The sequence below is a fragment of the Neltuma alba genome, unplaced genomic scaffold (genome assembly GCF_004799145.2).
Source record: "Neltuma alba isolate B1F8T4 unplaced genomic scaffold, ASM479914v2 tig00010842_pilon, whole genome shotgun sequence".
NCBI classification, from domain to species: Eukaryota; Viridiplantae; Streptophyta; class Magnoliopsida; order Fabales; family Fabaceae; genus Neltuma; species Neltuma alba.
The window spans coordinates 453565-478248 of NW_021635639.1; the positions used below are offsets into that span (position 1 = coordinate 453565).

Sequence of the window (24684 nt, forward strand, 5' to 3'; positions counted from 1 at the left end):
TGTTGAGTATGACATTAGAGGGGTGTTTGGGTAACCCCAGAATAACTTTTCAAAAGTACTTTTCCGTAAATCGAAACAAACTCATTCACATATTTATTTCGTATACCGTAAAAGCACTTCTGAAACTATAGTTTTGTTTTTACTCAATCACTCCCCGAATTTCATAACACGTATAAAACGTTAGGCTCAAATTTAAAAATACAAGATGTATAGAAAAAGCACGTGTCGCATAATTTCAAGTGGCGATGGGGGAAATGAAAATCGTAATCTGTTACCTTGAAAAATCCTCCTTAATGGGCGTACGATTGACATTTTCTAAAGCAATCATAAAATTAATAGATAACATTTAATCTTGTATAAGAAAAATTGAAAATCATTAATCACATAAGAATTAGGAAATTTAAAATATCTGTAATTTGACTCAAAATTTTCAATATTTATAATTTTAAAAAATAATAAATAATTCAAAAAAGTCTGAAATACTCAATTAAGTTTGAAATTATCATTGAAATTATAGATAAACGTAAAATAGAATATATATATATATATATAAATTAAGGCTTATCACTAAGTTTGGGAGCAAGAGTGAAGCATATAATTCAATTTAAGGTTAAGGTCTAGTTTTGTCTTGAAAGTTTTGGAAGTTTCTTAGTAGTAACTGTTGGTATTTAGAAGTTTTTTAAGGATCAATATCATTCCGAAAATATATTAAAATGAGCAATATCTCCACTAAATATTAAAAGTACTAGCAATTAATTTTAGTGTTTTTAATTAAGATTAGTTTTTTAACAGTAACCTTTAGTTTTTTAATAGTTAGGACAGATTTTCTCTTGGGAAAATCCAAAAAAAAAAATGATTGTTGAATTTCAAAATTGTCAATCAGTATTGGTTACTCCACTCATAAAAAAATTAACTACACTCGAAAAACAAATGATAACACATTTTCATAGTAATTTCTGATTTGGAATTTTCAAATTCAACAATCTTTTTTTTTTTTTGGGATTTTCCCTTTTCTCTTTTTTTAACATTTCTAAGATAACATTAATCTTAAAAAAGACTTCTAAATACCTACAGCTCCTATGTGAAAACTTTCAAATCAAAATTAAACCTTAATCCTTCAATTCACAAAATATACGATAATTGTACGAAATTACAGAGTTACAAAATGGACAGCACTTCAAAAAAAGGAAGCTTATAATTTAACATAGAACGATAAGCTCAAATAATACAAGAACTTTTTTTGGGAAAAAGAACTACAGATAATACAATTGGTTGGCAGTTCTTTGAAACCTCTAATTTTCTACCTGGCATCAACTACTGTGACTGTAACTTGATTCACAGAGTATGATTCTTCTTGTTGGGTTGAAGAACTAGTATCAGTATGAGTCCTTGCAACAAAACCTGGGTTCTTAGGCTGTGGTATTGATGCATTTTCACTACTTAACATTAATACTACAGAAGACATTGTTGGTCGATCTTCTGGTCTTTCTTGAACACAGATTAAACCAACCTTTATGCATCTTAATGCTTCAGATGATGAATATGAATTACCAAATGATGGATCCACCAGTTCCAGTGCGCGCCCTTCATTCCATAGCTTCCATGACTAACACAAGAAAAAGAAGTAACGTTCTGTTAGTAGGAGATATTTATGAATAATAAAGTACTTCAGTTTTAGAAAATATGGGTTTGTTCTTACATGTCCAAGGAGGTTTAACTCGTCTGAGTAATAAAATCCTCTGTTCTTCTTGCCACTTATTATTTCTAACACAAGAACTCCAAAGCTAAAAACATCGGATTTTATAGAAAAAAGTCCATCCAATGCATATTCTGGAGACATATAGCCACTGCAAATTGAATCTTCAAGAATCATTAGGATGTAGTATAACTTTTCTAATAAAAACTGTTTTAAGAATTCAAAAATAAATATCATGTCGGGTAAATATTAAATAGGACATGAGATTTCAAGTCCCATAAGATACTTGTGAGTTTTCAAGTAGTATGAGTTGTACTTACTATGTTCCAACAACTCTTATTGTTTTCGCTACTGTTTGATCATTACCAAAGATTCTAGCCATCCCAAAATCTGATATCTTTGGATTCATCTCCTTGTCAAGTAGAATGTTACTTGCCTTGAGATCCCTATGAATAATTCTAAGTCTAGAGTCTTGGTGAAGATAAAGAAGTCCTCTTGCTATTCCACATATAATGTCGAAGCGTAATTGCCAGTCCAATAAGGAACATTTTTCTGTGTCTGTGGACAGTTTCTTATCAGTTATCATAAGCATCAAGTGTTCAAATAAAAAATATAGTCTAGAATCAGATATTCTTATAAAGCAACATTCAAAGTTTGGTGATAATCAATGTGAAAACAAACTTACCAAACAAGAAAAAATCAAGGCTTTTATTTTCCATATATTCATAAACTAACATCTTTTCCTCGTTCTCAATGCAGCAACCAAACATTCGTACAAGGTTTCGATGTTGAAGCTTCACAATCAACTTGACTTCATTCTTGAATTCTTCGATCCCTTGCCCCGAGCTTTTTGATAACCTCTTCACAGCAATATCATGCCCTTCAAACAACCTACCCTGTGATTATCACAATATATCACTCCGACCAATAGGTTAAGAATTTAAAAATCTACAATGACAGTTAGATACACAAGTACAAATATTAAATTACCCTGTAAACACTACCAAAGCCTCCTTCTCCAAGTTTATTTGCCCCTGAGAAGTTGTCTGTAGCCATTGTTATGGTATTAAAATCGAACAATGGCAACTCTAGATCATCCATGTTCGAATCACCTGAATTTTCTGTATTTCTTGAGACTAAAAGTATATCTTGACTTGTCCCAAAACCACCTAATATGAAGAGAGACAGGAAAACATTATATCCAGCAGAAGTAATTCCTCACCTAAGCCACTATAAACTGTACATACTACTTCTGTATTACCTATCTGCTCTGCTCTTCGTTTTAGTATATTTGACTTTCTCTTCCACAAAAGAAACATGATCAAACCCAAAACTATGATAATTGCTCCCATTGTAATGCCTATAATCATGCCTGTATTTTTCTTCTTGCCACTTGCAGATCCTGGGTCAGCTGAGAAATAAATAAAACTCTCAGCACAGTCATGTTTCCTTGGATTTGGCCTAAAATAGGTGGGTTAATCTGTGAATCTAGAAATATTACCTTATAGCAGCAAAGAAACAAACAAGTAAAAGGACGAAGCAAAGAAAGAAGCTTACTAACAACAGAAGCAGCAACTCTGACAAAGACATCTTGGCCACCTTCAGAAAACTGCCTCATGTCTTTCGGGTCCTCAGTCCATATAACACAACCTGTTCCTCCATTAGTGACGTTCACATTAGCATAAGCACTACAAGAACAATTTTTCCTGCACATGTCCTCACATTCTGAAAGGGACATGCTATTGTTCACAAACGCATTCACTGATTCAGGTAACTCCACATGCTGCAGCTGCAAGAACTTGTCTGTCGGACAATCCAAACCTGTGCTCCTCGCACAGCCATTGGTAAAAACTCTCAAATTCCATTCATTCTGATTTTTTGGGCTGAAACTTTGAAAGCATTTACATACAGGAAAAGAATTGGAATCACATATACCATATGGACCACATTGAAAGTACTTATCGCATCGGTCTTGAGGTGCAGACCATATCATGTTCCAACTTTGGCTTCCTTGTGTTCTTACAAATCTTTGAAGATCACCAGTCCAATTTATAACAAGCCTTGTAAGAACAGATTGGTTACCGGTTAAAACCGAAGAGGGTGTGTAGTACACCTCGTCTGAATTTTGAACCAAAGTATCTTGAACAACAGCTTCTGATGTGAGTACTGGTAATCCACCGAATCTTATACCATTCCATGGTCCTGTTCTAAATGTTTTGTCCCCTTTATCATACAAAAAAGCTTCTGGGATTCCTTGGCGTTCCATTCTGAAAGAATAATCTCCACTTGAAGGGTCGTTTTGGCTTTTCCATGATGTTATACGCCATTCAATGCCTTTACCAAAGTCCCATCCCAGCTTCATACCTGGTAACAAAGTGTCTGTGGGAAAACCAAAGCTTTGCCAGGGAAAGTTGTCAGAGTCATCAGTTTCACTTGCTTCTTTAATTACCAGATTCCCAGAATCCAGAAGCTTGAGCACAGGATTTGAAGGTGCAGATTCTGATTGATTCGAGGACCATAAGGAATTTCCTGCTGGATCGAGAAGAACAAGGTTTGCTCTGTCTCCGATTTTCAGAGTTGCATTGGAATTTTCAAGTGGGGTGTCTCTGTTTGCAACCCAGACGATTGTTCTCTCAGGAATGTTCTTGTACCAGATTCCCAAGTACCATCTGGAAGAAGAAGTTGAATTGAAGAACCCCAATTCAAACACTTGATTGGAAGATACAAGGGTTTGGTTAATCCCCAGTGATTGGGTTGAATTTAAGGTATCGCTAGAGAATGAAATTCCAGAAAATAAAGAGAGGATAACAGCACAGCTCGAGAAGAAGTTAACATGGAGGTAGCCAAGAAAACCTCCCATGTTCTGGAATTGAAAAGGCAGAAAAAGACCCTAAAGCATGATAATGGAGATTGAGGATGCTTTAAATCCATGATTTTTATCAAGATAACTTGCTTGGTTAGTCTAAAATCTCCCTCTCTGCTTCTGGTCTTTGGTCGAAGATTTCAACCCAGATGATCGTTCAAAGTTGATCAATTTCAAATACACTATGATACTGTTGACAATTTGACATATTTAATGCAGGCGGCATCGAGGAGCCGTATAAGCGCGTGTGTCTTTTGACTCTTTTCAGGTTCCTTCAGTATTTGAATTTTTAATATAACCTTTGCCTTTCAGTATATTTTCATTTTAGTTTTGTGTCATTAAATTTCAAATTATAAATTTTAATTTCCTAAAAAATAAAATAGTCTAAGTTTTATTAGATTACAAGATCAATATTTTAAATAAAATCAAATTTAAAAACTTAAAAAATTAGAATTAAAATAAGAATAAATTTAAAGAATAAAAAATTATATTAATCTAATTTTTAATTGTCATGCTTCAACAACCCACCCGAAACATGCATTAGGTGATTAAGATGGCTAAGAAATTAAGCCAAGACTTCGTTGTTAATCACAAAGTCAACCAAGTACTAACAATGACTTTTCAACCGAAAACATAAAGGGGAAATAATTATAATATTAAAATTATGACTTGTACTTTATATAAAACTAAAAATATTGAAAATCAAGTAAAATTGAGGCATTTTTTTATTACATATTCAACCAAAATGAGTTAGAATATTCATGAATGAATTACATATAACTCAACCAACATAAGTTAATAACGCACAAAGATGATGGATACGTTGTGATTTCTTTTATCTTTTTTAAAGCTTCAAACGGCTTCGTTTTATGCTCAAGCAAAAAAACACACCCTAGATCAAAATTATTGTCTAGACTGGCCAGAAAATTATTCACTTGTCTGACCAGTCATTCAAATTGAGTTGGGATTTCACACCATGATGAAAACTAAACCAGTTGTTAAATTGAATTGGTCATCAATCCCACCATAATTAAGATAATATAATTTAATTAAGATATATATAAAAAAAATACTCATGTGTAACTTTGAAGCAAGTAATATCTCAAAAATATTACTTATCCCAGTAGAAGAGGTCCAACATATGGATTGCACAACCTTGTTGCATTTTATTAATAACTAAATTTTTGAATATATTGTCAACCAAAAAAAAATCAAATTTCATGATTTTATTGAGCATTCTCTTTTGTTTTCTTTTACCTTTTTTCCTAAGACTTTAAATTATTTTAATTACCCTTCTCACAAGACACTAATGCTTTGTGCAACCTACTTTGTACATATATGAATCATGTCAAACAATATTCTGCTTCATTTTGTCACACCACTTTCTATGTCATTTTCTCTTTAATGGTACAAGCCAAAATGGGGTTTGTTGATTAAGCATTTTATGCACGGCTTCATCGAAGCGTGAATTAGGATTGCATTCTTTCTGAGCACTATTTGTGGTCCTAATTATAAGAGTTGGTTGACTAATTTAAGAAAATTAAGAAAAGAAGTTAAGTTAGTTATCAGTAATAAATAGGTGTTGTCTTTCCTAAAATATCCTTGCTAATCAAGTGTGTTAGGTAGAACTGTCATTATTAGAAAAATTGTCTTAGAAAAAATACTCCTCCTATTCTTAATATAGGACCCAATTATTGAGTTAGTTTTGGTCCTAAATATAAGACTCATTTCTCATATTTATCAGTTTTCTCTAAATTACCCTTATGGATACTCCCTCAACCATAATCAAGTAGAAGAGGGAGAGGAGGTATTAAGAAAGATGATTATGATGTTTTAGGAAAAACGTGTCACATTTTTTATAATTAACTAACTTACCTAATTTTCTTAATCTGATCAAATTAGTTAAATGGATTTTATATTAAGGACCGAAAGAGTACATAAATATGAAAGACAAAGTAGATTGAGGTCTTATATTTAGGACCAAAATAAAAGTCAAACAATGTCTTATATTAAGGATTTGAGGTAGTATTTGTTTCTTGAGCTGTGGGCATGATCATTCGCTTCCTATGTGTCTCAATATTGAATGTGATGTGCTATGGCATAACATAAGGCTTGTTTGGAATTGTTTATTAATAGCTTTTTAATCATTATTTATAAAACACGAGATAAATATGTAAGAGAATTTTTGTTTCAGTATACGAAAATATGCTTATAAATATTTAAATAAATCAATCCAAATGGGTGCATAATAGTCCTCCCCATCTGTTTTAAAGGACATCACTCTCTCGTAGTTTCATCCATATCGGAAGCCTAGAAATGATGGAGGATAAATGAAATCTAGCTTCTCGACAGTCTTAGCTCTTGATCTCGCCAAAATTAGATAATGTTTTAGAAAAAATTCAAAAAAAATTTAGTAGAATTTCAAATATCTGAAAAGATCACTTGAATTCAAATTCAGGCCACTTTTTGAAATTTCAAATCAGACATAGTGACTATATTGAAATTTTAAAATGTGAGGAAATTTATAATATTACTTTTGGTTTTTTTTTATAAAAAAAAAGGGCCCCAAGTTACCTTCACTGGCGAGCGAATTGTCGTTGACCATCGCTGGGGTTCAGCTGGGTCGCTTGTCTTGGTTATCAAGGCTCGACGACCGACAATTATTCTTTTGATTTTTTTTGGATATTTGTAACATGATTAACAATTCTTATAACGATATTCACGATTTTGTTAATATTATTGACCACATATTTTTCAGATTTTTAAAATGAGATTATTTTAGCATTCACAATATAATTAACAACTTTTATAATAATATTTACAATTCCACTATGTCATTAACTATATTTTAGACTAGGATTTTTTTTAATATTTATAGCATGATTGACAATTCTTATAATAATATTCACGATTTCAGTAATGTCATTAACCACTTTATATGATAGATTTTCAAATTAATATTATTAATTTAATACATGTTTTAATTTAATAAAATAAATGCATATTAAATATGTTAGATTTTATCGTGGTTCCTATTTTCCTAATTTCTCCAAGTCTAAAAGCTTATCATATTATGCGATTAATGACATTAATAAAATCGTGAATATCTTTATAAAAGTTATCACTCATAGTACAAATGTTGAAAAAAAATCTCAATTTAAAAACCTAAAAGTCATGTAGTTAATGACATTAATAAAGTTATGAATAATCACAAATGTTAAAAAAAAATATCAATTTAAAAACCTAAAGTCATGTAGTTAATGACATTAATAAAGTTCTGAATAATCACAAACGTTAAAAAAAATATCAATTTAAAAACCTAAAGTCATGTAGTTAATGATATTAATAAAGTTATGAATAATCACAAATGTTAAAAAAAATCTCAATTTAAAAACCTGAAAAACACGTGATTAATAAAATTAAGAATATGGTTGCCAATTAGGTTACGAATGTTTTCAAAAAAAAGTCGGAGGCTACAAAGCTTGCTTATCGCGAGAGCTCCACCTAAACTCCAGCACCAATCGCCTCTGGCTGCAAGGGTGACTTGAGGCTATTTAAAAAAAATAGTAATAATTATAATAAAGTATGATACTATAAATTTACTAATACTCCAAAAATATAATATAGTCATTGCAATTTTTTTTTTAAGAATTTTCCTGATGCCTTTAATGGTTAGAATGTGAGTAAAACTAACTAAGCAGCTCTTCAAGATTCATAATAAGTAGATCTTATTTATCAAAGTGCAACATTGATGTTGCGTATAGTATGTTTCCTATCACTTAGAAGTGGATTATCCCACACCATAATGAAAAAATTTAGTTTAGTATGAAAATTTAGAATTATACTTTATTATATGATCATATAACATGCATTATGTATTGGTTAGATGACGGCTCAGAACTATTATTTTGTATCCATAGACATATACAAACACACACCGAACAAGCTATATTATTCAAAAGCCATTAACAATGCAACTAATTTCTTCGGATTTCACATAATGCATGGCACTTGCACAGTTATGTCATGTTGAACAACTTATTCAAACTATATTAGACAATACTCCTTCGATCCTAAATATAATATTCCTTTTTACTAAAAAAGAATATTATATTTAAGACCGGAAGAATAGTATTTTTCCTTTTCATGCAGATTCTTTTCGCGGGGCAAATGAATAAGTGGAGAATAAATAATTTTTTTAATTTCCCCCTGAATTTAAGATTACAATAAGATACCAGGAAAAAATTATCAAATTAAACCCCAGACTTTGTTTTAATTATTTTTATTGATTCTTTGAAACCATCTGAAGTGTAAAGCATGTAGGTAAAAAAAGAAATCTTGTTTTGGAATAAAAGATCTAAGAGAGCAGGATGAGAAGTATACTACTTCGAAAAAAAAGTTGACCTTTGCAAATTAGCTCTTGATGCGATGTGATGTGTTCATCGTGTTTTGCAATAACAAATAAAATACAAGAATAACGAGAAAGACTCAGCTCTTATTTTAATCGGATGCAAGAATTTGCTCGTGATTAAATGCATGAAAATGGAAGAAATGGTTTTTCTAAAATGTTTGCCAAAAGAGACTGTTATGTACTAACGTTATTCCAAATATGATGCTCATACATTTGGAATAAGGTAAATAAATCATTTATCAAGCCAAAAGGTTTCACATTCCTCAGTCAAAAAAATTCGGATGCGTGGTCAGGATGTTGGAAATTTCAGTCTTTTCCACCCATCAAATAACAGCCTGAGATGAAAGTGATGAGAAGACTCACCCCCATTCCACCCTGCTTATAGCAGTCTGAGAATCCATTATAGATCACTTGTTCCCAGTAAGTCAAAAATGAGGACGAAATTTAATCCATCAAAGGAAAAGTTAGTCATTCTGATATAATAAGTGTCAGATATGACGCAAAGTAACAAGTGAATAGTTCATCATAGAATTATTTGAATAATGTAAATATGATATAAGATCAACAGCCCATAGATCCATGGCAGGGAAATTGAATCTTTTTTTCATGCCCATTTATATATTCAACCAAATGAATCCATTTCTCTGACATATTAGAACACGTTTAGATAAGGAATTAATTTGAAATTTGACAATAAGAACACTAAGAACGACTACAAAAAATGAAACTGACACATACTCAGAAAGATATATTCTCTTACAATCCGCAGCATCAACTTCACACCTTCTTACATATTCCTGCCTTGATAAAAACTTATAAAATGAAAAAGGCACAAAAATGGGCATGAACACATCCGAACAACAAAAATATTAAGCTGCATAGCATTCTGATGTAAGGTATCAAATTGTGTTGTACTGCTACTTTGGCTGTCGTAAAGTCATTTAATGCTGAAGAAGCAAAAGCAAAAGGAAGTTGACTTCCACAGTCATTTGTCTTAGCATCAACCCCAATATACTATTTATTCCTTACAAATGAAAGGAAGTTAACAAAACTGAAGAAGCAGTTTGCAAGGTACCTTGAAAGAGAAAAAAGTTGAAAAGAAAACAATAGTTGGAAGTAACACACGATTACTACATAATGCAGGGTATGGATCCGGCAACATATTAAAACTAGAGCTACTGGAATATTAGCCATAAAAAGGTGAAGAAAAGATTAAATGTAAAACGCAGGAACTGAACGGGGTAAATGAAGGTTGAAACTTAAACAAATGAAGAAACAAAAAATAGAGAGAGAGCGGGGGCTCACATGGAGTCCAAGCATAGCAGCAAGGAACCAACCAAACGAGACTGCCAAATAGCCTTATTTGTTCTTCCATGCCCATGATGTTTAACTATCAACATCCATAACCTGTTCTATCACAACCTATACTAAAAACTACTGGTTGCACTACACTCATATCTTGCTCAACTTGCCTCTTTTCAAATTTAAGAGATTGCGGTAGGCTTTGAGCAAAAACAAGGATCTGTCATTAATTAAAATTTTGTTTTAGTCCTTCAATACAAATTGACAAGCTTCACTACCTCTTTCATCCGTAATTCCAATATTATTCTTATTTCCTTCCAAAATCATTTGACCCAACCAGCAGATATGGACCATATCCTCCAGGGAAGCTTTACTTACTTTTAGTTTAAACCCATTCCATTAACAAACCTCAATCAGGAGAGTTAGGACAAGATGCTGTAACAGATAATACTTTATTTTATTACTCTATACATGAATTTTCAAATATTTCAACAATATATGTAAAAAAAACGATAAACTGAGGTTTTCCACAACTAAACAGGTGAACTCAGACAACTGTACATGCATGCAGAATTTTCATATTCAGCAAATGAAATTCCCTTTTCATGTCAGAGTAAAATTCTGCCAACAGGCTGAGAAATTTGTTTAAGTAAAATTGGCCGCACTGCACAAAGATTATATAGTACCCTTCAACCTCAATCACTTCAAAAATTGAAAGAGGAGGGGAACTGATATGAAGTTGAGGGATATATCTCACCAGAGTATTTAATCATCCAAGAGGAAGGCGCTATCAGTTATCAAATACCTGTATTTTTCAACGGTCAACCACACTCAATTTAAACAATTTCTGAACTATGAACGTTTAGAAGCACTTTGGCTAGGTAGAATAGGCATGGAGAGAGAGCCATCCTTCAATGACTGGTTAACGAGCTTACAGCCATTATGGTAAACACCCACTAAAATGTAAGGTTGTCAATTGCCTGTTATATCTGCAGCAAGATTTTTATATCATTGAATCCATTCATGCGCAGTTACATTCATCCTTTTTCATTAAGAGAAGTATTCATGCTCCCCATTTCAAAATCTTTTTCTTTTGGTTATGTTTCAAAATCAACTGTCGTTTCACATTTTGAATGATGTATTATTTAACTTTGTAACATTTCAATTAGTAAAAGTAGTAGTAGATGGAGTCTGACATGCAAACCTTTCATACTTTGCAGATCTTCTAGTGCAGAACAAATAACAGTCACATAAAGAAGAAGAAAAAAATAAACTCCCAAGTTGGTATCATTGTACCAGTTTCAAACTAGATGATACGAAGTTCTGAAACCAAAGTTCACCTTTACGAACATTTCAATTGCAAGGTTGCTTTTTATTTTTGGGAAACTCAGGTATGAAACGGCAGTACAAAAAGCAATCAACTTCTATCCAATTCACATTTCAGGAGAATTTTCTAAACATTAAATAGAAAACCGGCATTCAGTTTTCAATTACAATATTCCAACAAAACATGTCATGTAAAAAAAAAAATTGGATAACTTGGATATCACTAGGTGGATGTGAACCATAAAAATAAGCAATTTTAAGCCTAGATGATTGGGATCCAGCATGAAGAACATCACAATCAGTCGAAGGGAATTACAACTTTGGATCCATTTGTGACAAATTATTGCTCTGAAATAATAGCTCATCATACTGCTAACCTCTAAAACAGAAATGATGAAGACGGAATACATTAGGTAGCCATGCTAGCTTGCTTCTTGCCTTTTTTCTTCAGCGGGCTTCTCTCAGGTCCCTTGATCATTCTAGATAAAACATCTGCTTGCTTTGTGTAACCCTCCTTATTAAGGCTATTGATCAATTCCTCACAGCTACTCCAATCTGATGTAGTTCCTTTTTCCAGAATTTTACATAAAATGTAATATGCATTGAGGGTCTTTCCTTCTGCTAGGAGGGAATCCAAAACTTTATCATAACTTGAGAAGTCTATAATACAATCTCTCTCAAGACCAAAATCTAACAGCTTCAAAGCAGCAGTTGTCTTTCCTTTCTCACAAAGAATAGATAAAAGGCTATCAAAATCAGGTGTATGCCCGTTAAGCATGAGCAAATCTATTCGGCCCAGGGCTTCCTCAACATGACCTCTCATTAGAAGGGCTTCCAAGATCTTACCAACCAAGTCCATGTTCTCCGTCACCCCTTTTTCTACCATACTTTTCATTACTCTGCTTGCAGTTTGAACCCTACCATCACCAAACAAACTCTCCATAACTGACCTATAAAGCGATGAATCTGGCAGGTTTCCACTTTCAAGCATGCTATCCAAAGCTGTTTTAGCATCAGCTGGTTCACCTTTCCTCAAACAGCTCTCAATAAGCAGCCGGTAAGAATCTGCTTCTCTATGAACTCCTCTCCTATCCATGATCTTAATAATTTCAAAAGCTGATTCAGGGTTGCCTTCTTTTGAGTGCCCACAGATCAAATTATTAAAAGCAACTGAATCCTGGACACCCTTTTTCATTAGCTGCCGAAAAAATGTTTCTGCTTTAGAAGTCTGACCATTATTGCACAGATACTCGATCACCGGGTTATAAGCACCAGGTTCCATTTCTAAAGAACTCTGTGGCCTCAAAATGATGTCCTTCTCAACTAACTTGTCTAATAATTTTACTGCCCTATCATATGCATTAGCCTTGCAAAAATTCTCAATTAAAATTCCATAATGACCAGCTTCCGTAGGAATGCTCAGTCGAATCATTGCCTTTAGTACATCTGCAGCTGCATCCAAGTCACCAGACTTACACTGGCAAGTCAGCAATTTCTGGAAGATGGAATTATCCTTAGGAGTAATATATCTATTCACCATCTCCGTCAAAGCATTTTGAGCTTCAACAAATTTGTCTGCTTCACAAAGCCCAGGAAGCAAGGTAGTGAACGTGACAGCATTTGGCTTGATACCAGATGACTTCATCTCTTCAAAGGTCGCAAGCGCATTGTCAATTTGCCCTGTTGCAACATACCCTTTTAACATCGTAGTATAAGTTATCACATTAGGCACAAGGTTCCTTCCCTTCATCTCAGTAAATAATTTCTCCGCCTCCTCCACCTGCTTAAATCGATAATACCCATTGATCATAGTGTTATAAGTTACCACGTCTGGCGAAATGCCTCTGCCTTTCATGTCTTCAAAGAAACGCAGAGCAGTCTCCAGCTTCAAAGACAGGAACATACCCCAGAGCATGATATTATATGTATGACGAGTGGGCTCTATTCCCTCCCTCAACATTGCATTAAAATACCTTTTCGCCATCATATACCGTCCCCTCCTAAGAATCACTTTAAATAAAGCATCATAAGATTTAATGGTTCTTTCTACACCCAATTCTTTCATTTTCTGGAAGATTTTAACAGCCTCCTGAACTATTCCAGCTTTACCATAACTATCAATCAATACAACAAATAAATCCTCGTCCCACTCAACACCATTCTTGGGCATATCAAACAGAATGCACCGAGCATGGTTTAGCTTCGAAGAGCGACCTAAAATCTGAATCATTTTCAAAGTGGTGTCTCGGTCATGGTTAAAAAGTCCAGCACGCTCAACCCACCTGTAAAACTGTAACGCATGCTCTGTTTTCTTAGCGCCATGCAACACATTATAAACAAGGGAATGGTCGAATTCCGGAACCAAGTTCCGGATTGAATTCTGCAACCGGGTAGTCCAAGCACGGTTCGCCATCATTCTGCAGATAACATCCTCTAATTTTTCAGGGGTTTGATGCTTACCTCTTGGGCGTCTCTGAAACATATTCGGTTCTTGATCTGCAGCCCTCTGGAATCTGGGTTCCTGCTGTGGACTGGATGCAACTGGCTCATCATCATGGGCGGCGCTTCCATCAAAGGAAGAATCCTCAGCGGAACTGAAGAAGCGGACGAGATCAAGGGTGGAAGAGACTGAAACTTTGGGGATAACGAGTTGAACACTGGGTCTGCATCGCAGAAGCTTGTAGCTGGAGACGAAAGCCATGAGAAGCAGAGTGTCAGGGATACAACTGCAACGTCGTGCTCGTCGAACGCCGTTAGTGTTAGTGTAGAAGAACCGCCTGCAACGAGGAACACTTCAGCGCCTTAGTGAGCGGCGCCATAGATGACCTAAATGACGCCCTACAGTCCTCAGGAGCCAGTCCGCACCTTCTTCCCTTTGCATCCCTTTTTAAAAAAAAAAAAAAACCAGATTTTCCATTACTATTTATAAGTTCACTGTAGCAAAAACTTATTAGAGTGTGACAAAAAATCTGATTTACAATTTAATAATTTTCATATGCTAAATTCAAAACTAAAGTCAACAAATTTAAACGATGAGTCTCTATAAACTAATGTGAGATTAACTTGTTATGAAATTATTTAAATACTTTTAGTTTAAAAAGAATAAATGACAATAGCTAAAGTAGTTACACTACAAGAAAATGTTGAAGTAGCAGCGGAACATTTCTAGCGGTTCAACTAAACCGCTAGAAATTCCAAATATTTCTAGCGGTTTCTCTAAAAAGCGCTGCAAAATACAGACGGTTTGACCATTGCCCGCACATTTCTAGCGGTTACGACCTAATCGCTAGAAAATTAGAGCTAGAAAATTCCCCGGGCTTTGGCGGGAACTTGGCGCCAAATTTGTAACGTTTACTTTCTAGCGGTTCAGGCCAATAAACCGCTAGAAACCTAAAAATTCTAGCGGTTGATGCATGAACCGGTAGAAATATTTTTCATTCCCCGAGGAGTTTACAAATTTCTAGCGGTTTGGGCCAGAACCGCCAGAAATTTCTAACGGTTCTGGACCGAACCGCCAGAAATTCTGGCGGTTCTGGCCCGAACCGAGAGAAATTCTGGCGGTTCTGGACCGAACCGCTAGCCAATTCCCGAGGCACATGTGACCGTTGGGAATTCCTAGCGGTTCGGCCCAAAACCGCTAGAAATTTCTAGCGGTTTGGACCGAACCGCTAGGATTTCTCGGTCTATATATACCCCCCCACACTCTCACTTCTTCAATCGTTCTGGAAGCGAAGCTCTGCTGAATTTTTTCCACAAACATATTCGAGTTCTGATTCAGTTGCAGATCCTTATTTTCAGGTAAAAATAGTAATTTATTATAAATACTTTTTATTTTATGTTTTATTTTATTTATTTTATTATGTTGTAGCTTATAAATAATTTTTCTTTTTATTTCATTTATAAATAATTACTATTTATTGTTATTAGGATGACTCGTCGACACGGGAAAGACCCAGTTGATCCTGAGAGAGCTGGACCCACTGAGGTTCATCATGATGCTGGTGAGCCATTCCCCAGCATTCATGACTACGATCTTAGCGAGGAGGATATCCTTAGTTTTATGGAGCAGGATGATATTGAGCGGACTGAGGAAGCTCATTTTACTGGGGATGAGCAACCCCATGCTGATGCTGATGCTGCTGACGAGGAGGAGGAGGAGGAGCAGGATCAGGGGAATGAGTATCCCCAGGCTGCGCAGCGTCCTGCTCCGAGACGTCAAGCTGGTTATGAGGTGGAATTTGTCGGTAAGTATTTATTTAACTTTTTAAAGTTTTGATCAGTATTTAATTTATATAGAAATTGTATTAATTTATTGATATATAATTTATTTCTTAATTAAATTTTGCAGACACTGAGGGGAACAGGTCCTATCGGAGGCTGACAGCCAGAGAGCTGTCTATGATGACGAGCGGACGAGTGGTTGTGCCGCTCAATGAGTTGGGCCAACCGACGAAGAAAGGTGGCCAGTTGTACAACAAGTACGTGCGCCTCCTTGGTCAGCAGTGGACGCTGTTCCCCATCTACGTGCAGGACTGGAAGAAGATCACCTCAGACAAGAAGCAGCAAGGCTGGGAAATAATGAAGGTAATATAAAATTGTTATTTACAATTTTTTTTAATTTAAATAAATGATTATATATTTTTTTTCAAATAATTTAATTGTTTGATTATAATTTTTTATTTATTTAATTTGTTTGTTATTTATAATATTTTTAAAAGTAGTTAAATGAATATATATATTTTTTATTTAAATTATTTAAAAGTAGTTAAATGAAAATAATTTGTTATTGATTTCATTAATTTATTACTTATAATAATTTTAAATTTAGTTGAGTAAAAATATTTTTCATTTAAATGACTTAATTGTTTAATTATTATTTGTTTTTGATTAATTTATATTTTGTTTATAATATTCTTAAATTAGTTAAAAACTAATTATTTGTTTTTTATTATTGAAATTGCTTAATTATTTGTTTAAAATTTGTTATTTAGTTAATTTATTATTTTAATCATAGAGTAAATTTATTATGGGGGAGGAGTTGAGGGCTGACACGATCAAGAGGCTCGGGATGGCATGGAAGAACAGGAGGGCCGACCTGTGGAGGGAGAAGAAAGGTGACGGGACGAGGCCCCTCCAGGAGATACTGGCAGATGTACCTGTGGAGTCCCGGACCAAGACTGGTCCAGTTACGTCTATTTTAGGATGACGGCTGACCAGATGGTATGATAATATTGTATTAATTATAATTTCTTTATTTTTTATCCGACTTGACTCATTTAATTTAATTTTTTTACATTTTGCTTCAGGCTCTTTCTAGGAGAAATGCTGGGAGCGTCAGGCATCAGACGATACGTCATAGGGCTGGATCCAGGAGCTTTGCGATCACTTATGACGAGATTGTGAGTACTTGAAATAAATTTATTAAATATGTATATGTATTTAATTTGTAACTAATTATTTCTTTGATTTCATTTACAGAGGGAAAAGACGCAGCAGGAGCGGGGATACACGCCCACTTATGGCGAGATGTGGCCGATGGTGTATAGACCCCGAGACGGGCGTGCGTCGGATGAGGTTGAGGAGATAGCGGTAAGTAATAAATTAAATATTAATATAATATCACAGTGTAGATATCATTATATTATAATTAACTTCTTTATATTAATTTTGGTAGGCACGGATGACTCAGGTCGATTCCGAGTTGCGTGAGTCTCAGGGGTCTGCCTTGGATCCCACCGCCTCACTTTTAGCGGGTCGTGGCCGGCCGCAGCACCCTGGTCGAGTTAGCGGGCTTGGACTTGGACCTACACCGACTAGGTTGCCCCGCTCAAGTGGCGCTGGCCCTTCATATACTGCTGGGAGCTCTCATGCGAGTGCGAAGCGGCCGGGTTCCTCATCCTCAGAGGAATTGCGAGAGGAGCTCAGACAAGAGTTCGAGGCCAGGATCGTGGAGCGTGATCGTCAGTTCCAGGAGCGTGATCGTCAGCTCCAGACGCAGCTTGACCAGCTCTTGGCAGCTGCTACGGCTCTGCGTCATGTGGTGGTCAGTATAGCTCCAAACATCTCGGTTCCTGACATCCCCGACCTACACATGCCACCAGTCCCGCCCCTACCCCCCATCCGCCAGTCCAGTCCCGGCAGGTTGAGCGGCCTGCCCACCCCCAGCCGGAGGATTCAGCAGAGGATGATCACGATGATGCTGCTTCTGCCCCCCACCCATGATTTGCTTTCATTGTATCGGATTTTATTAGAATCTTGATTTTACGGTTTTATATACTATTTAGATATTTATTTAAATTTTATATTTATTTGTTTACTTTATTGATTTATTTCTATAATTTTATTTATGTCAAGTACTAATTAATATTGAAATATTTATTTATTTATTACAACATCAACATTACAATTTATTAAACACGTTAAACATGTTAATTAATCAAAATAATTCTATAATCATTTATTAATTTACTAAATATTTATTTTTGTAATGTTATTAATTTATTGTGCGGTATTTCTATTTAATATTTAAAAATAATGTCGTTTGTAGCGGTTGAAAAACCGTTAGAAAATTCAACTGGATTTTAAGCATCGTGAAACTTTCTAGCGGTTCGTGTAAACCGCTAGAAAATTTTTCTAATTTTCTAGCAGTTCTTGGCCTAAATTTCTAGCGGTTTTATAACCGCTAGAAAATTCTCACAAAATTCCCGTTAAACCGCTAGAAATTTCTATCGGTTTGTAACCGATATTTAGAATTTCTAGCGGTTAATAACCGCTGGAAAATGAAAATTTCCGTTAAAACCGCTACAAATTTGTAGCGGTATTGTAACCGCTACAAAAAAATGACCGTTCCACCAGCCTCCTTTATAAGCTGAAGCACTCCAACTGAATTCCATTTTAACTTCTCTTTGAGCTCTGTGTCATATTTTCACGAAATTTGAGCATTATTAGTGATGGATAGGTCGTGGATCAACTTGCACCGGTCGACTCCGCAATACTTGGCTGGTCTAAACTATTTCTTGGATTTTGCTTTCGCCAATGCTGCCGTAAATGGTAAGATTCAGTGTCCCTGTCCTAAATGTAATTTCAAAAAGTGGCATCCCAAAGATATTGTTAGGGAACATTTAATCTTTAAGCCTTTTCCGCGAGAGTACGTATTTTGGCAACTACATGGGGAACGGCTAGATATGGGTGCTGAGTCAGTGCCAGTAGTTTCACGGATGGGAGTTCGAGTGGATGAAGCCGATGCCGTGAATGATGCTGTGCGTGATGCTTTTGGTGTTCACGAAAGCTCGAATCCCAACGAAGATGAAGTAGAGGGACCTCAACCGAAGTTTCTAAGAAACGAAACTGCTCGGGAATTTTTTGACCTCATGACCGAAGCTGACAAGCCTCTTTATTCTGGGTGTACAAAGTATTCGAAGTTGTCATTCTTGGTGAGGCTGTATCACATCAAATGCTTGTGCGGTATGACTGACAAGGCGATGTCTATGTTGCTGGAATTACTAGGAGATGCTTTCCCCCAAGCTGAATTCCCTCCATCTTTTTACGAAGCAAAAAAGATTATTAACAAGCTTGGCTTGAACTATAAGAAGATAGATGCATGCCCAAATGACTGTATGCTATACTGGGGAGATGATGCCAACAAAGAGATTTGTACGAGATGCAAGACGTCACGCTATAAGTCGGTACGGAAGGGCAAGAAGCAAAAGAAGAAACCGGCCAAAATTCTCAGGTACAAATTATTACAGCGTGTTACTTGTTCCGTCTCTAAAAATATTCGATATTTGAAATTCTTAAAACAATTGATTATGTCATCAATTTTCTTAAATTGAGTCAATATTTAGTATTTAAATATTCGGTATTTTAAATTTTTAATATATTATTTTCTTAGATACTTTCCTTTGAAACCACGGTTGCAAAGAATGTATATGTCATCAAAAATGGCTCAGCACATGAGGTGGCACGCGACTGAGGAAAACCTAGATGGTAGGTTAAGGCACCCACGAGACTCGGAGGCGTGGAAAGCGTTTGATGCGAAATTTCCAGACTTTGCCAATGATCCTAGAAATGTACGTCTTGCATTGGCAACCGATGGTTTTAATCCCTTCGGAAACATGAGCACAAGTTACAGTATCTGGCCGGTGGTGTTAATTCCATACAATCTACCACCTTGGATGTGCATGAAGCAGAGCTCCTTTTTGCTTTCCATGATCATTCCTGGCAAGAAAGCACCAGGAAATGATATTGACGTATACCTGCAACCGTTGATACACGAATTGATCGACCTATGGACGAATGGTGTTGAGGCATATGACTCACATGACAAGCAACTATTCAATCTCCGTGCAGCCTTGATGTGGACAATAAGTGATTTTCCCGGTTTGGGAACTTTGTCTGGCTGGAATGTGCATACTGGGTTGGCCTGTCCTGAGTGCAATTTTGATTCTGTGCCATGTCGCCTTCCACACAGTCGCAAGTGGTGCTTCATAGGACATCGACGGTTCCTTGATTCCAAGCACAGACTTAGATTGCAACGGATTCGCTTCGATGGGAAACAGGAGAAGAGAGATCCTCCTGTTACTTTGTCTGGTATGGATATTTTGCGGCAGTTAGAAGATGTTCATGTCGAGTTTGGTAAGAGTGTGGATCCCGAACGATTGGGACGACGATCTCGTGGGACATCTGATACGCAACCTATGCAATGGCGGAAGAGAAGCATATTTTTCACTCTTCCTTATTGGGAATCTAATTTGCTACGACACAGTTTGGATGTTATGCATATTGAAAAAAATGTGTGCGATAATGTGCTATATACGTTGCTCAATGAAGCTGGAAAGTCCAAAGACCATCTCGCAGCTAGAAAAGATTTACGGGCCTGGGGAATTCGTGAAGAGGCTTGGCCTGATGAAAACGACAAGTTTCAGCCAGCTAAATTCACCTTGACAAAGCAGAACAAGGATATCTTCCTCTCGACGTTGAAGAACATAAAAGTACCAGATGGATATTCTAGCAACATCTCAAGGTGTATCGATCTGCAGGCTCGAAAGGTTACTGGGTTGAAAAGTCATGACTCTCATGTTCTTATGCAACAGTTACTTCCATTGGCCTTGAAAAACACACTTCCTTCTGATGTATCGGTGGTTTTGGTAGAATTATGTTCATTTTTCAAGAAGTTGTGTGCGAAGGTCTTGGTAGCGGAAGAGCTTGATCAGCTGCAAAATAAAATTATTCTTACACTTTGTCACTTGGAGATGATATTTCCTCCATCATTCTTTACTGTTATGGTTCACTTGACTGTCCACCTTGTTCGAGAAGCAAAGGTTGCTGGCCCAGTTCACTATCGATGGATGTACCCTATAGAGAGGTACTAGATTATCTTTTATTCCCGCCTCTTTAAATTTCACATTGTTCTTTCATTTACTCGTAATTATTAATGCAATTTTAACTTACAGGTACTTGGGAAAATTAAAATCATATGTTAGGAATAAGGCATGGCCTGAGGGGTCAATAGCAGAAGGTTATTCCGGAGATGAGGTCCTAACTTTCTGTTCGAGGTACTTTGATGACATGGAGACATCTTTTAACCGCCCGCGTCGCGTAGATGATTCTCCTCCTGGTCCTTCCACGTCAACTTTATTTCCTCCTGTTGGGAAACCAGTTGGAGGATATGAATTCTTCAGACTCACTCCTACAGAGAAACTCCAGGCACACAGACACGTTTTGATAAATTGCAGCCAAGTTGAACCCTTCATGCAGTAAGTATATATATCATATAAGCTCACTAGCTTTTACACTTTATATTTGTTTCTTACTGACTCTTCTAACAAATTACACTTTACTATAGTGAGTTTAGGAGTTATCTCAGGCGTCAGCTACGGGGCCGTGCGCGTTCTGCTGACATTGATAAAAGAGTCCACAAAGAGTTTCCCAGTTGGTTTACACGTCGAATACGTAATGACAACAGCCCATACACAGATGAATTCAAAGCTCTTTCTCTCGGTCCGTTAGACCATGCACGAAGGTTTACCGCGTACAATGTCAACGGCTTCAAGTTCTGTACGGTTGGACGTGATCAGGGATTGCTCACACAAAACTCTGGAGTTTGCGGGACATTCGGAACGAGATGTTATGCTAGCAGTAGTGATGGCGATATGCGCTTTGGAGGCGTCACTTACTATGGAAAGCTAATTGACATTATTGAGTTGAGTTACCAGCTTTTCACCGTGACACTGTTCAAATGCTCCTGGGCAAATACGACAACTTCACGGGGACTCGCTACTGACCATTTGGGCATCACCTCAGTCAATTTCTCTAGACTTATTCATACGGGGGCATCTGAAGATGATGAGCCATATATCCTTGCTTCTGAGGCACACCAAATTTACTATGTCGAGGACGAGAAACATAAAGACTGGAATATGGTCGTTCACCTCAAGCCACGGGATCTTTACGATATGGGTGATGGTGACATTATTTACGACAGTGAACCCTTCCAACCCTCGAATTTTGAAGACTTCTTTCCTCAAGGAGATGATAATTTGCCATTTATCAGGTACACGTCTTTTCTTAAATTATTTAAATAATTAACTACTAATTACTAATTTTTTCCAAATACAATATAAATTTAACAAATTTTTTTAAAATGTGTCCTTTCAGGCCGGATGATGATGGAGAATAGCAGCATCCAAAATAAATTATTTAAAAAAATTTTCGTCCATAAATACATATGTATAAATTAAAATTCGTACAGTTTTTTTAAAAATAAAAAAATTTTCATTTGTAGCGGTTACACAACCGCTACAAATTTTTTTCACGAAATTGTAATTTGTAGTGGTTACCAACCGCTACAAATGTATTTTCACGGAATTGCATTTGTAGCGGTTAATAACCGCTACAAATGTATTATCACGAAAACTTTACGGAATTGTAATTTGTAGCGGTTATTAACCGCTACAAAATACATATCTGTAAATTAAAATTCGTTCAGATTTTAAAAAATAAAAAATACTAAATTTCTAGCGGTTAATAACCGCTACATATATAACCACTACGAAATACTAGCGCTTATATATACGCTAGAAAATGAATAACAGCTACAAAATGCAATAAAACGCTACAAAAACACCGCTACAAATGTGTTGCTGATCTTTATAAATACCATATCTTCTCTACATTCATTTACTCCATCTCTTTTCCTTCCTCTCCTATTCTTCTTCATAATTCTCTCTTTTTTTCTTACTATCTCATATGGTGGTTTTTTTCTCTTTACTCTATGGTAAGTGAATTTTATTTTATAATTCATTGTATCTTTTATTTGTTTTTATTTAAAATTTACTAACATATTTATTTCTCCTTTCCTTTCAGATTTTTCTTCTCCACACTTGTCATGCCCTCCTCAACTGATTCAAATACTCATCAACCTAATACTATAGGTTCAATATTACAAAATATATCATCTTCAATTCAACTATCTTATTAAATATTCAATTAAATTATCTTATTAAATTAAATTCACTTCTTTTGACACATTCATCATTTAATTACATATTTTTTATTACAAAATTTGAATATATAAAATGTAACATATAACTAATTATACAAATTAACAAAAATTCTTCAACATAATTTATTTAATGGTTTTTAAAATTATAATATGAAAAACCATAAATTTTTTTTTCTGGCACGGTAAACATTTCTAGCAGTTCCGAACCGCTAGAAATATTTCGTCAAATTTAAATTTTGCGCCAAAATTTCTAGCGGTTCAAACCGCTAGAAAATTTTTCCCCGCCATTCCTAAAATTCAATTGGCGGGAAAATTTAATTTCCCAAACATTTCTAGCGGTTATTCCAAACATTTCTAGCGGTTCTGTAACCGCTAGTAATTTTCGCGGGCTACTGAAATTATTTAATTCCCGGTAAAATGGATTTCGTTTTGCAGGTTTCTAGCGGTTATAAAACCGCTAGAAATTTTTTTCCGGGAACTTTTCTAGCGGTTTTATAACCGCTAGGAATGTTTCTCCTTCAGATATTTTCTAGCGGTTAGAAACGGCTAGAAATTTTCTATCGTTTTGACCATGATGTGTAGCGGTTGCGATAACCGCTAGAAATTTTTTCTTGCACCTGTTTTTCTAGCGATTTCCTTAACCGCTACAAATTTGATTTGTTGCGGTTAAAACCGCTAGAAATGTAATACTCTAACCGCTAGAATTAACATATTTTTTTGTAGTGTTATAACGAATTTTATTATAATTTTTTATTACATATTAACGACAAAAATAGTTTAACAAATAATAACTATACCTTATAAAATGACAACAACTAGAATAATAATGGGAAAATGACAAGAAAATGACTGTTGAATTCTGAAATGACAAAATGGGCATGTAAATCACTGAAATGACAAAATGGGCATGGGGTATCAATCTGGAATTTAGATAATTCGCCAAAGACTGAAATGCCCCTGAATCAGTCTGAACACATGAAGAATAAAGACATGACACATAACAAGAGGGAGAGCTCAGAAGCTGAAAACGGAGGTGGAGCAGAGTCGAACGCTGAGAAGACGAAAAAGGTAAGGAAAATTTCTCCTAAAATGCTCTTATCTACTCCTCCAACTTTCACCATTCTACAAATATGATTTATTACGGTGGAATTGCTTTGTGGGTAACTTGGTTTGTAGTGAGAAGGGGTTGAACTTGGGTATTACATAAGAAAGTGGAGCTTAATGATGGGTTTGGGTTTTCAAGTCGGTTTATTGGTACATGGTCTAATGGGGATGAGTTTATGAGTGTATATGGTTTAAATGAAGAATCTGACCAGGATGAGAGAGTGATACATCGGAAATGGAAAAATGGTGAGAACTGATAACGTGGGCATGAAGTTTGAGGGCTAACAGCAAGCATGAGTTGGTCAATGTTGTCAAATTCATTATTGGAATTGTAAAATCCCATATTTAAGTTGTCAATGCAGCAAGTGTGTGCGCGCGTTTTTTGGGTGTTGCATTTTTTGTGAAATTGTAAGAAAAGTTTTGAAATCCTGATAAATGAAATTGATTATTAGGGAACTAAAATATTGATTTATGCTTCT

General features: G+C 35.5%; 2 protein-coding genes across 3 annotated transcripts; both read right to left on the minus strand.

Annotated features, from left to right (window-relative positions):
* Positions 1-1298: 1298 nt before the first annotated feature.
* LOC114759411 (receptor-like serine/threonine-protein kinase SD1-8) lies at positions 1299-5197 on the minus strand. Of its 2 annotated transcripts, XM_028948589.1 has the most exons (8): positions 5193-5197; positions 3254-3919; positions 2958-3107; positions 2687-2865; positions 2382-2592; positions 2017-2254; positions 1700-1847; positions 1299-1606 (listed from the first exon to the last, which is right to left on the minus strand). In XM_028948589.1, the coding sequence occupies exons 2-8, from the start codon at positions 3687-3689 to the stop codon at positions 1301-1303; spliced, it is 1668 nt and encodes a 555-aa protein (XP_028804422.1). In that variant the 5' UTR covers positions 3690-3919; positions 5193-5197; the 3' UTR covers positions 1299-1300. The 2 variants fall into 2 exon arrangements, with proteins under 2 accessions (XP_028804422.1, XP_028804421.1); XM_028948588.1 differs by lacking the exon at positions 5193-5197 and having other exon boundaries at positions 3254-4690.
* Positions 5198-11710: 6513 nt separating this feature from the next.
* LOC114759410 (pentatricopeptide repeat-containing protein At2g37230-like) lies at positions 11711-14442 on the minus strand. The gene has a single exon (XM_028948587.1). The coding sequence runs from the start codon at positions 14297-14299 to the stop codon at positions 12008-12010; it is 2292 nt and encodes a 763-aa protein (XP_028804420.1). The 5' UTR covers positions 14300-14442; the 3' UTR covers positions 11711-12007.
* Between the last annotated feature and the right edge of the window lie 10242 nt (positions 14443-24684).